General features: G+C 37.0%; 1 protein-coding gene across 1 annotated transcript; it reads left to right on the top strand.

Annotated features, from left to right (window-relative positions):
• The first annotated feature begins 104 nt into the window (after positions 1-104).
• Positions 105-5,480, top strand: LOC126811960 (zinc finger protein 593). Its single transcript, XM_050538059.1, has 3 exons — positions 105-410; positions 4,798-4,860; positions 5,242-5,480. The coding sequence occupies exons 1-3, from the start codon at positions 217-219 to the stop codon at positions 5,378-5,380; spliced, it is 396 nt and encodes a 131-aa protein (XP_050394016.1). The 5' UTR covers positions 105-216; the 3' UTR covers positions 5,381-5,480.
• Positions 5,481-14,259: the final 8,779 nt, after the last annotated feature.

A 14,259-nucleotide genomic window follows, 5' to 3' on the forward strand; every position in this document is an offset into this window, starting at 1 on the left:
TGTATTATAGAAGGCTCTATCTTAGATTAAGAATAATTTTAATCTATAACAAGGGGAACAACTCTATTTTAATATGAATTATGTCCCTTGTCAACAATCATTTTTCTGGAAAGAATACATTCGGTATTGTTATTGTCACGTGATATTTGTTCCATGTGTTTTATGTTTGTGAAATAATTATTCAGTGTTCTAGTCCTAAGCCAGGTATATTTTAACATGGGCTGTGTAGGAAGAAAGAGGAACCACAAAGGTAACCATCCCTGGGCTAAAAAGGGTAAAACAAAAAGACGCACAAAAGATTTGGACCAGATACACGAAGATATGAAACCTGGCAAAGCTGAACAGATGTTGAATCAAGATGTGAATTATGACAAACCAGGCGCTGCCCAACATTACTGTTTACATTGCACGTAAGTAGGCTTACAGACAATAACTTAGACATCCCTAGGCTATTTTCTTATTTTGGCCATTATGATAAAACTGAAAATGTTGACAAATCGTCAAATCGGGACACCAACAAATTCTAATTTTCATACTATAATTATAGGCTCTGTCATTGTCACAGTGTGAGACTGAGCACAGGAATCTGACCTTCTATCCGTATATACATATATACACCATACTGCACTAGACAATATATAATATAAAAAGAACAGGAATGCAATGCCTGTTGAAGCCTCTATTTTACCTGCTCTCGTTTTGGATCGTTTTATTTTTTAACAATTCGTAATCATGGCTCCGGGGTGTTGAACCTGGCAAAGACACAGAAAGGAAAGCCATCAAAACCAGAGAAGTATTCCCTCACCGTTCATCGCAATGATAGAACATCAGGTATAGGAGGCGGCATCTTCAATGCTTTCACTAGTGGAATAACTGCTGATGAGCAACCAACACTAGTCACAGAATGTGAAGTCATATGGTCCAAGTTGAAATTAGAAGGACAAAAAGATATTTATATCTGTTCCTTCTATATGCCCCACCGCAATACCAATGACATATTACAACTTGAGAAGTCGCTTAAATCCTTGACTTTTCAACGGAAAAGCAAACATATCATCCTTGCCGGAGACTTCAACTGCCCTGATATTGATTGGAAGAATCTTCAAGTGAACACTGGAGCAGCGGATAGAGATGTACAACAATCCTTACTGGATCTGTCGATAGAATATGACCTCACACAGATCCATGAACAACCGACTAGAAACAACAATATCTTATACTTGGTGTTCACAGACAACCCATCTCTTATTAAATCATCTACTTCAGTTTCTGGTATTAGCGACCATGCAATGATTGTCACAGACATTAACGTTCTACCTCATTATATTAAGCAAAATCCAAGGAAGATTTACATTTACTCGAAGGCAAACTGGCAACTTATACACAAAGACACCAAAAAGCTCTCCCAGGACATCATCAACCTTAGTAACTCTAAGGATACGAATGTAACCTCCTCAAATAACACACTATTTATGGATAACAATTACTGTGGTTTATTTCACTGCGACGTTTCAACAAGATTTCACAAGTCGTTATCAAGCATATAACACAAATAAATAAAATGAAAACAAAATGGCTATATATATATATACACGAGCAGTGCGAACCCTCCAATGGGATGCAAAATCAGCAAGCATGAGCAACTGTCCCAAGCCGTTAAATAAACAATGTACATAGATGGTTATAAACTGTAATTGGTATAGATAAGTGCAGGAATGAAGCCAAAGGATCAAACAATTATTAGCAGGTATAATGAGCCACGAGCAACAGGTCCTGACTGTAAAAACATATTAAATAAATATATATATATATATATATATATATATATATATATATATATCAGTAATTAGTTATAGATGAAAGTTTTTTTACAGTCAGGACCTGTTGCTCGTGGCTCATTAAACCTGCTAAAAACATATTAAATAAAAATATATATATACCTGTTGCCCGTGGCTCATTATACCTGCTAATAATTGTTTGAACATGAATGAGTGGAAAGCGACTGGACCAGACAAAATAACCAAAACTATCCTGAAGACCTGCAGTAGCCAACTTGCTCCTGGCCTCCGTGAGATATTCCAACTATCAATCAACACTGGTCAACTCCCACCAGACTGGATTAATGCCAACATTTCACTGGTCTTTAAGAAGGGGGACGTCCACCTTCCCGAAAACTATCGACCTGTTTCTCTGACTTGCGTGACTTGCAAGTTATTAGAACACATCATTTGCCGACATATCCTTACACATCTTGAAAGGAACAAGATACTGACCAGTCTTCAGCACAGTTTCCGCTCGGGATACTCCTGTGAGACACAGCTACTAACCACTGTTCACGATCTCCTCCAGAAACACGACGCCAACAACCAAATCGACATGGTTATCCTAGATTTCTCGAAGGCCTTCGACCCCGTCCCTCACAAGAAACTTCTCCACAAAATTAGAAACTATGGAGTAGATGGCCCTCTAAACGACTGGTTAAGACAGTTTCTGACCAATAGATACATGCAAGTAGTCATTGAAGGAGAATTCTCAGACCCGGTAACAGTTGACTCAGGAGTCCCCCAGGGAACAGTACTCGACCCGCTGCTCTTTCTGTGCCACATAAATGACCTTCCGGAAACCGTGAAATCACAAGTTCCGTCTCTTTGCAGATGACTGTCTGCTCTACCGCACCATCAAATCCCGACCGGACCATCAAACCCTTCAAAATGACCTCTCAGCTCTTCAAGACTGGGCCGATACCTGGGGAATGAGATTCAATGCAAAGAAATGCTATATCATGAGCATCAATAGTAAGTCTACTAACTTCTATACTCTAAACAATGTTATACTTCAGCAAGTAAAAGAAAACCCGTATCTTGGAGTTACACTCTCTGAAGACCGAAGACCTAAAGTGGGAAACCCACATCACCAGGCTTATAAAGAAGGCGAACTCCTCAGTGGGATTCCTTAAGCGCAACCTCAAGTACTTCCCACAATCTTGTCTTGTAGAAGATCAGTCTACTTAGCGTTAGTTCGTTCCACTCTGGAGTACAGTTCAATTGTCTGGGACCCCTACTTACAAAAGGATATAAACAGACTTGAGAGAGTCCAACGCCAAGCTGCAAGGTTTGTTTCTGGCGATTACAAATCTAAAGATGAAGGCTGCGTCACAAGGATGCTAAAGGACTTAGAGCTCCCTTCCCTTCAAGACAGACGGAAGATGATCCGCCTCACTTTTTTCTACAAGGTGGTTGAGGGGCTGGTCCCAGCTTTCAATTGTGATGACTATTTAACTCCCGCCAAACCCAAACGCCGAATTAAAGCAAAACAGAATTCTGACTTTATAGTTAAAAACATAGTTGAAAACCATGTAACAAACAATTCAAAATGTTTTAAAACAGTGGTATGCAAAACTGATCTTTATAAACACTCTTCCCCAAGACAATTATTGATTGGAACCACCTGGATGATAGCATAGTGTGCGCTCCATCAAAAGAGAGCTTTAAATCAGCTCTATCAAGAACCTAACGCACTCACTCTCCCGTATTGTCTACGATATCACCTTAGGTGGAAGTGGACGTAAAACTCCAGAAACAAACGAACGAACGACTCTCCCGTCGCGTACATGCTGTAACAGGCCCTGCGACGTACAGATTCAGATTCAGATGTCAGGCAATCTAACCTTTGCCGATTCACTGACTCAGATATATTTTTTCTTCCATCTATCTAGCTGTTCTGATTTGCATAATAGCCACTTGTTTCCAATATTTACATGATTTTTGTTCGTTAATGGTTGTCATTGAATCCATGCGTTGACATCACAAAAAATCGATCCGCAGTGAATAGACCATTGAAACAAGGGCCAAAGATATTTTTAGTTTTTCTCTCCCTTTCCCTTTTCCAATGGCGATATTTGTTGACTTTTGGGTGTAGAATCGAAGAAGAGGGCTTGAATGTTTATTTTCTGCCAGGTTTTGGTGAATATTGATGATTTTGAGGCGGATGGATACGAGACTTCAGAGGTTGGTTAAGTTTTTGAGTGAGTTGATGACAAACATTACCGAACGTTAAAAACAAATAATATGGAATCGTCCTCGGATGTATTTGACATGTAGGTCTAGATATCATTTAAAAGTAGGACATTTTTAGGATCTGATAAAAATCAGGATGGTAGACTATTCTGTCACAATAAGAGGTACATTGTATAGTGAAAATCATCTAGTCAAAATTTAAGACAATTTTCATCCCCAAAACTGACTGTTACAGCAGTCACTCCCTAATTAAACATGCAATATGCAAGAGCTAAATCTGCCTATTGCAGATCTTTCTTTAGGCCTGAAATGTTTTCTAAAGTATTAATTAGACATTAATTAACTGATCCAGGCCTTAATCAACTCTTGATGGCATCAGATTTCTCCGATATTAAATAGATTAGAATGGTTCAGCGATACTTTGATTTAATCAGATATGGAGGACCGAGACTTAGCTTCGATCAACCAGTACGGTGGTTGAAATTATTGCACACGTCTGTCAAACCTTCAAAGGCTAATATCTTCGCTTGCAATAGAGTAATTTGAATGAAATTTTCAAATTATTCATTTTACATCATCTACTTTCGAACTATTATAGCAAGAATGGCTAGTTCTTTATCTAAATCTTACATAATGTATCTTTAATTTGACAACCATTAACACCATATCTTGAGTTTTTACACACAATCTATGTAGCCTACCTAATTTTAGTTTCCATACCCATTCTTTTCCCATTCAACAAAATGTTTTTCTCAATTCTTCCATATATATGCCATTTCAGGAGGTATTTCATCAGTAATGTTGCCTTAAAGAATCATTTCAGAAGTAAACTACACAAGAAAAGGTAAATTACAATAAAAATTCAATTAAATTAGAATATGGCTGTTTCTCTGACTTTTAATTTGAACATTTTTACCGGAAAGCCAATAATGAGCTAATCTAATAATAAATCACATAGACAGTAGACTATGATATCAAAGTTTGTTGAGTATTGTTGTAGCAGTTTATAAGAAAGTTTATAGACGGACATGTATTTTAGCACGAAAACTTGTAATTTTAAGAATATTAAAGTTTATAGGGATAAAAGGTATAAAAAAGAAAATTGACTGATTACCCGACTGACCCTATTTTTGTTTTGACTGAAACCTTCTGACCATGAACTTTTTTTCTCATTTCCCAGGTCCTATAACTTACACACAGGGGCTTTAACATTGTTATTTTTCAGGCTAAAGGAGTTATCTATTGAGCCATACACACAGGCCGAAGCTGAGAGAGCAGCAGGGATGGGATCTTATGTAGCTCCTAAACTTCTTGAAGTGAAAACGCAACCAGATAAGGATGACATGATTATGAAAGATGGTTGATAAGTTAATGATGAAAACATCTGTTTTGATTGTGATCATATTCGCAATGTACATAAAAAATACATGTAAATATATGGAATAAAAGATTATTTGATTGGAATTTAGATTATATTTTTGGGATGACTGGATATATTTGGTAAAGACATAATCTTCCAGATTAAAAGGTACAATATAGACATTCATACCATACATAATAAAATGTAATCTTACCAAAAAGCATATTAGTCCATAGAATTTAAATACATGTAGTAAAATAGATCAATGTTAAAATAAGTCAGGCTTTCTAAAGTTAACACTACTTTCAAGTGAATTCACCCTTGCATCTATAGATACTGAATACATAATTCATTACTACACATGAACATGGAGCTCAATGTTTTTTGTTTTAATCAGTTAAATTACCATGTAAAGAACTCTCTTCAGTCTGTATTTAAATTTCTTAAGGAAAATGATTATTGTTTTTCTGACACACCAAGGCTTTAAATTGGAGATATCAGAAGTTACATGTAGAAAAATGCTTGCACGGTGTTGGTGAAAAAAGTGAGATATAATGCTTGTTGGTTGCCATTTAAACCGTACTCGGGATCAGGATTTGATTTGTTATCTGGTTCGACTCAGTACCATACTTGTTTTTGTAAGTAAAAGTTAGGTATAGATGATATGCAAAATAGTTCTCAAGTAGACCTAATGATGATAATAATACCCACCCCGCCACCACTCACCCACCCACCCAAAAAATAGATTTGTAAATGAATAAGAAATATAACGCCAAATCAAAGCTTTACTCATATAATAAACATGGGTTGTTAAAACTCCCTTCAGCAAAGTTTTCATAAATATATTGGAAATTAATTGAACCAACATGATAAATCGATTTTCAGCTATGAAAAATTGAAAGAGTAAGACACAGATGTGACCAAACCCAGTACCCAGCCAAAGTGCAACACCGGTAACAGAAATTGCAAAAAAACATATTCTGTTGCATTTTAACCGCCTTAGAAATAGTAAATAAATTTGTACACATATTCTCAAAATATATATTATTGTTACCTGTATTTATACACACAAATTTAATGTGGAAGTATATTGTCGTCACTCCGGTTGTGGACTCAATCTTGGAAGAGCTCGAAAGGAAAATTATTGAAACATAGAGGGGTATGAAATAAGGACTATTCAAATCGTGTTATCTTTCCGTTCACATATCTACAGGACAAAGTTCTCTATGAAATATTCACTGGACCAGAAGACGGGAACACAGTGCCTTTTGACGTTTAGAATAATGTTCGGAGTTATCTTCCTGGTACGACTTGATCATCGAGATTCCTTTATTCCCACATATTTTTTTTATAAAGCGCTATAATATAGAAATAGCGTCTATTTTAAATGCCATTTATTAAAGATGTGTCTTCTATTCACCCAATTCATTTAATATTCGCTTATCGCCATATCGGTTTTAATAAACCTACGCTGATGAAATAATAAATTATTATTTACAATTTTTCGACCAAAACTAGATTTCAAGACAATTTAATATTGTTTATTTATAATTATCGCGTACAATGCATAAGGAGGGGATTAATAAAAACATGGTAATGTGCGGACTTTCTATTTTTCTTGTGACAGCCAATTCTTTACTCATTCATATGTACGACCTGATTTACTGGAGCGAAGATGTGTCCGCTCAACGTCAAAATCGATAGGGGTCCTACAAAATAAAATTGAAAAGAATCTATGAATTTCGCGACGTTTGATGCCGTTTCTTGGTGTAAAAACATCGGATCTCACTAAAGTCGATAGGGACCCTCTTCGCATTACTACGTACCTAAATAATAAATTTGAAAAAATCCGTACAGAATTTTAGGATGTATTTTGCAGTCAAGCATTGTGAACCGACGGACGTATACAGGCTCGATTGCAAAAGGATCCATGAATTTTACCGCGTTTCTTGGTGTAAAAGCACTGGGTCTCACTAAAATCTAAAATCGATGGAGACCCATTTAGCATTACTACGAATCCAAGTAATGAATTTGAAAAAAAAACCCGCACAGAATGGTGGACCGACGGACGTACAAGCTTAATCGCAATCAGTGGCGTCGTGCAAAAAAAAAATTCGGGGGGGGGGGGGCAATTTTCTACAAGTGTGTTCATGGTAAATTAAGTTTATTGGCCGCGGAGCGTGTGGACGGCACAGGTCTTCTGTCTTAATAATATCAATAAAAATATTTTTATTTCCCTGAGTTTTTTTTTTGGGGGGGGGGGGGCAATGGGCACGACGCCACTGATCGCAATATACCCCCACAACAAGCGATTATTGATATAAGAATCAAAGCGTTCTGTGAATCATTCTTTCTTGGTATTTACACTCAATCTTTCTAACAGGAAGTGGTCCAGTCACATACGCACGCATCAGACGGAGCAGATTTTTATGTTTCATAAATGGTATTTCGTTCCAGTAAGTCAGAACGTACATTTCTGAAACGAATAGTCGCATTTTAGCATTCGGCCGCTTTGGCGACAAGAACCACTATGCACAAGTTTTAAGTTGATTATGCTTTAAACTTTGGCAGGAAAGAGCTAGAAGCTGATAATATGTAACACTTTCTGGCATGTCTTGGGAAAATTGTCTTTCTTCAAAAGACTTCTCATTGACAAACAAAGCGAAATATAATGAAATCGGGTTTCAGCACCGACTAGGCTAATGAAGACGGGCAAATACCATACAGCTTGCTATGAAGGAAATTTTGCCCGGACAATGGTGCTACGACCTACTCTTATATCGATTTTAAACTGCCGAGGGATCTTTTACGTACACGCCAATGTGTACACGCGACCTCGTTTTTTCGTCACACCCGAAAGACTATTCGTTATCGTTGGCCAGGATCTCCGTCCTGCACCACAGACCACGCCGGAACATCCCAATGATATTTTTCGGCGAACACTGGGATAGAACACAGGACCTCCAGGTTAGCGACAAAATGAGCTTCGCCAAGTTGCGGTCATTAACGGCTTATTCCGATCACAAAAGAAACGCTCTCAAAAAAATTACAAACCAGATGTATAATTTTCGGCACATAAAGGCCTAGATTATATCGCTACCATGGAGACCGGTAAACATCACTGCTTGGGATTTTGTACTAGACTGAACCACGATACAAGAAGATAATTTTTTTAAAGGACGTGAAATATATTTAAATACTTATTTCGCACCAGATATTAGTATTATTATTCACGATTAAATATAGAACGGATTTGTCACTTGACAATTGATTGCAACCAGAAAATAAATATAATTATATTTATGCTCAATAGGCCTACTCTTTATTGGAATAAGAAATTAGATAATATAGATGAATGCCAAAAGTAACAAGCGGTTGTCATGCAAGATACGCCCACATAGTTTCATCAAAAAAAATGGTGATCTATAGAAGGTCAACAACTTTGGTATACTTTTACACTATTGCTATTTGCGTACGAGGAGCGGCCATTTTGTTGGGTGGTGTCAGTCCGATTTTCACAAAATATTCGAACTCAACCGTCATAAGGGTGCAGCGGTGACATTTGAAGGGCTTTTAAAATCAGATAAACATTGTGGGCTATAGAGGGTCCACAAGCTTAAAACGCGGTTTTTCGTACAATCAGGGGCCATAATCTATGAAGTTACGGTCCGATACCTGCCAATTTCGAAAGGAACCGTGACCTTCGAGAGATAAACCTATATTTTAAGTTTCGTCAAAATCGGATACAAAATGTGACCTGTAAAGTGCCCACAAACAAATTGTGGACGGATGGAGGGCCGTTGGGACGTACAGGGACGACGACAATATACGTCCACTTGAAAATTTGCGCGTATAAAAACTAATATCTAATTTACTGTTCAATGGACATTGACATTCAATGTGTAGTGATTTTGATGTCTTTTTTTCAGGTCCCTATTGTAGCCTAGAAAGAAAAATGAAAATAATAATATTAGGTATCTCATTCAGTGCCAGATGTAGATGAAAAGAGGCCCTAGTCTATTCAACTTATGCGGCCCCTCCCTGCCCCCCCCCCCCCCTTACGACTGGAGGGAGGTGACGGATATTTAAGACTACAGTGCGTGTGGGGAAGGTTTATAACAGTATGAAAAATATTATACACCTTGGTCGGAGGCCCCATAGATATTGAGACACAGGCTTTAGCTTGTGAAGCATATACTCGACACTGATCTCCTCACTCGGTAAATTGTTTCAAATGATATCGACAAGAGTATTTAAAATTACTATAAACTTTACACTAATTACACCAGCGGCTTGTCTTGTCTTATAATAATGACTTATTGCTAGTATGCACTAACAAAATTCACCCCAGCCTTGTAAGACATATATAAGTGTGTTGAGATTTCAAATGCCAATCTATTTCATATCATGGGTTTTATTAGCTGATGACCATTACTTTATCATATTTACATACATTAATATACAATACTTTATACTAATAAATAAAATAATGTGATGTTTATAATCTCGTTAACATAAGATGTCTGTACAGTGGGGTTATCATGATATGTCAATCATGCTAAATTTGATTAAATCGCCATGTTATTCTATAATACAGTTGTATATTTAAGGTACCACAAACTAAGAGATTAGAAATCGAGATATACGCTTCGTGACAACAATTCCTTAAAGGGGCATTAGATATAGAGCTGACAGTTCTCGCTATAATAGTTGAAAATACATAATGAGAACAGAATATGCTGAAAAATTCAGTCAAATTGCTTCATTTTGAACTGAGATATTATCGATTCAATTTTAGGCTAGCCTCGATCGGCATTATTAACGTTGGTACGATAATAAACAAAATCTCGATTATTTATTTTTACATTAAATTATCCATCACAAAATGTATTCAAATCCACTAAATATCGCAAGCTAACGATGGTCTGGAGAAGTTAATTAATCTCTAATTAATAATTTAGATAACATTTCAGACCCAAAGAAAAACCCGCAATAGGCAGATTTAGCTCTTGCATAATGCATGTTTAATCAACAGTAGCCCAAGAAGATGCCTTTCTACCGCCAATTAATTGTCTTCTTAACAACTATTCGGGATTGCTAATGGTTCTTCTTATGCTTGGTCACACCCCATCTGGGATTATCAAAATAAGATATTTCCTAAATCTATTCCTAATGTCTATTCGAACACAAATCTGAACACAAAAGACCGATACCATGTAAGAATAAGTATACACGTATATAACTTAACACGTGTAAATGAACCGAGATTATGTGTTTAAAAAATAAATTTATGTACACACGATTGCTGCACAACTTAGTTATTTACACCTATATTCATAATAACTCTCTGTACAGCATGCGCATAAAGTAAATACAAAAAGAAAATGTCAATGTCCGTATAGATTTCCATCATTTTTCAATCACCTAGATTTAAAATATTCTTCCTAATCAAATATATGTCTATAATGACTATAGCAATTACGTTTAAATAATCTTTTTAAAAATAAAACAATTCACATTCTAGTATTGCTCTCTTCCTTCGCCTGCAGTTCCCTCCGCTATAGAAGCTTGGTCTTGTTCCGATTCTTTAGTTGATTTTTGTGATCTGGTACTTGAATTCTTATCCAAATGTTTGGATCTAGGTTCTGGATCTATGCGGGAAGTGGAGAAAATGATCCGCTCTGGTGGTTTACTGTATGGTGTTGTTACCGTCGACGGTGATGGACCTTTTCTTGAGGAACTGGTCTGGCGATCAGTTTGAGCCCCCATTGGCCGACCACCTACCACCGAGTCTTGGGTGAGCGTTGTCCTAGATCGTAACAATGGTGGCCGATGCAAATCGTTTCTCGCCCTTTTAATGATTTTTCTAACGGGAAACGATTTGTATGATGCTTCCACTCGACTGTTTTGTGAAGACGGATCCGAGGATGGGCGTTTGGTCAGAACCAACTTAGATTTCGTGTTTTCAATGGACTGTTCTTCTTTATCTTGTCCCTTGAGGGTACATTTCGAGGACAATACACTGGACAGATCAGTGACGTCCTGCTCCCTACATCGTCTTGTGATGTCCGAAAGTATTCTTTGCTGTTTACCTAAGCGTCTTTTTTGAAAACTGTTAGATAGTTCCATTATTGCCATTTTGTCCGGTGTGGGTAGTCGCTGTTTCCCATCTCTACAATAATTAGTTGTATGCAGTAGATTTACTTCTCTGAAACCGGTGTTGCTCCTTAAGAATGGCGGCAAATTGTCTTGTTCACAAATTTTAACTTGCGTTTGAAACATTGTGTGTTATTTTTTGTTTTCACTGACTTGATGATCTTAACTACGTTTTCAAATTCCTTTTAATGATAACCAGAAATATATCAACATTTAATCCAGGTAACACAAAACCATGGTTGTCAGTCACTATTTAATTTGGTATTTTCAGCGAGTCTTTAAGTTTCTATATCTATCACAAATCTATCATCCACCGTTATAAATCTATCTCAACCACAGGTAGTATTTGACAGAATATCTTAATGGATAAAGGATCTCAAATATCTACTCACATGGCCATTATTTCTTGAATTGATCTTAACATTTGTGTACTTCAAACGTTGAAGCACTTAACCTTAATCATCCAGGTCGCTGTACACATTTATATATCCTATACTGAAGTCAGTTCACATTTTGAATAAGTCATATTCGTCTTCTTTTAATATAAATATTTAAAAATTTATCTTGACGCTTGACAAAAAGCTTTTAAATTAGTTATGTTTTAAAATATTCGACCCCACGCAGAATTAACCCAGGAGGAAATATTACTCCTGTATATATGTTGACACATCGACAAATGACAAAAATGTTCACTAAAATACATTCACGTATTTATCGACTCAAGAATCTGTGACGTTTTACACATAGCCTACTGTTCGTTCACATAGGAGGTCTGGTAAAAAATCGCATTCTTTACTTCCTCGACGTGATTTGATCCTCGGGACACTCTGTGCAGGTCGAATGATGTTTCCTGTAGGTGCCAATTTACAGCCATAATATGTTTACACGTTCTCCTTCGAAACGAACCAATAACAATATCTAAATCATGAGCAAACACAAGTAATATGTAATAGCATTTGTTAATTACTTGACCTTGTAATAAAGCTAAGAATATTATAAATAATAACCTTATTATTGTTAATCTCCCGGTTCTTGTGTTGTATTAAAGAGTATTATATACTTAGTACGCCTGACTACGCATCAAAGATAGATTTAGACCCACTTCAATTTTCTTACTTGATAATGTAACAACACTAACGTATTATGCCGGGCTAGTATATAGACAATTAACCACTCTATTGTCAATTGTCTGCAGTGTGACTTCTAATAAGATTTGTAACTTATTAAAGGGATTTAGACAACAATGTGGATATTATTTAAGCACGATTGGGATTTGTTGTGTACTGGTTTATCGTACAGGTTTATATCTCGACTAAGATACTAAATCGCTTGCAGTGTTATTCAATAAAGGAATATCTGATTCAGATACAAACATTATAGACATTGAATTGTGCAAAATGACGACATGGGCATCTTTTTTTAACATATCATGTTGTCTGTAAATTTGTTTACTTGAAACTGTAATAAATGGTGTATATTTATTGATAATATTCACAAAGAATTGGATTTGTGAAGTATGTAATGATATTTTGATGAAAAGTCTTTGTTTAGAAGGAAACGTGTCCACAGATAAGGTAATATCTTGTCGTGTTTTCTAGTCTTGATATTATGTCCATAGTTGTTGTGGACGTATATTGTCGCGAGCTCCGTCCCGCATCCGCCCTCAGTTTCTTGTGAACACTAATCTTCAGGTAGTGTCCATTGATTCATAAAAAAATGAAATGAAATGGGGTTTAACGTCCTACTGTTTTGCTCCGAACTGGGCTAATGAAGACGGGCATACGCCATACTGTGTGCTATGCTGGAAATTTTGCCCGGACAGCGGCACTACGGCCTACTCTTATATCGAATTCTTTTACGTGCACGCCAATGTGTACACGGGACCTCGGTTTTTCGTCTCATCCGAGACCTCGGTTTTTCGTCTCATCCGAATGACTAGACAGCTGTCCTTGCCAGGCCCTCCGTCCTGCATCACTGACAAGGGGGAACCACGCCGGAAAATCTGGATGAACTTTCTCGGCCAATGCAGGGATCGAACACCCGACCTCCAGGCTAGCGAGCCAGCGCCTTACCCACTTAGCCATCGTGATCCCCCATATTGATTCATAAGGACAAGGTTGCCTATAGACGTATGAAGTGGCTTTGATTTGTGAAATGAACTTGAAATGTAAGTCGGCTTAGAGACAAGAACACAAACCTCCATTTTACATAAACTATAGCTCATTTCGGGACTGACATTCAGAGAAGTGGTATCAGGTGTTCCAGAAGAGTAAGCATACGCTGCATTTTGCTTCGCATCCATCGCTAATTATAGCTGATTGATTCGATGGTTTGATAGTTTAGACCTAAAATTCAAAATCCGAATAGTAGAAAATAGCTTTATTTCAATTACGCGCTTGCGTGCAGAGGCATTTAGTAGTCAGGGGAAGCTGGGCAACCCAGAGAAGACCCACGAGGTTACAGATAGGCGGCTCACTCCTTAAAAGCCTTGAATGGAAACAACGACCACAATGACAAACCTTAATGAAAACCAAAGCCTTGACCCGATTTCAGATCCGTTTGCCATACAGCCACCCCACATAAAAAAAAAGAAATTCTGCTCGCAAACCTTTTAGTTTACTCTCAATTTCAATTTTCCATATCGGTATGAATAGTGACTACGCCCTTTAACTATTACACATTGTTTATAGGGTCCGGCAATATTGTGTAAAATTTAATATTGGAACT

The sequence above is a fragment of the Patella vulgata genome, chromosome 2, assembly GCF_932274485.2.
Source record: "Patella vulgata chromosome 2, xgPatVulg1.2, whole genome shotgun sequence".
Lineage (NCBI taxonomy): Eukaryota > Metazoa > Mollusca > Gastropoda > Patellidae > Patella > Patella vulgata.

Bases quoted from the DNA above. Each gene is read 5' to 3' on its own strand.
- LOC126811960 (XM_050538059.1), top strand. From the start codon at position 217: ATGGGCTGTGTAGGAAGAAAGAGGAACCACAAAGGTAACCATCCCTGG. The intron at 411-4,797 runs GTAAGTAGGCTT...ATGCCATTTCAG, and splicing joins CATTACTGTTTACATTGCAC to GAGGTATTTCATCAGTAATG. The intron at 4,861-5,241 runs GTAAATTACAAT...GTTATTTTTCAG, and splicing joins AGTAAACTACACAAGAAAAG to GCTAAAGGAGTTATCTATTG.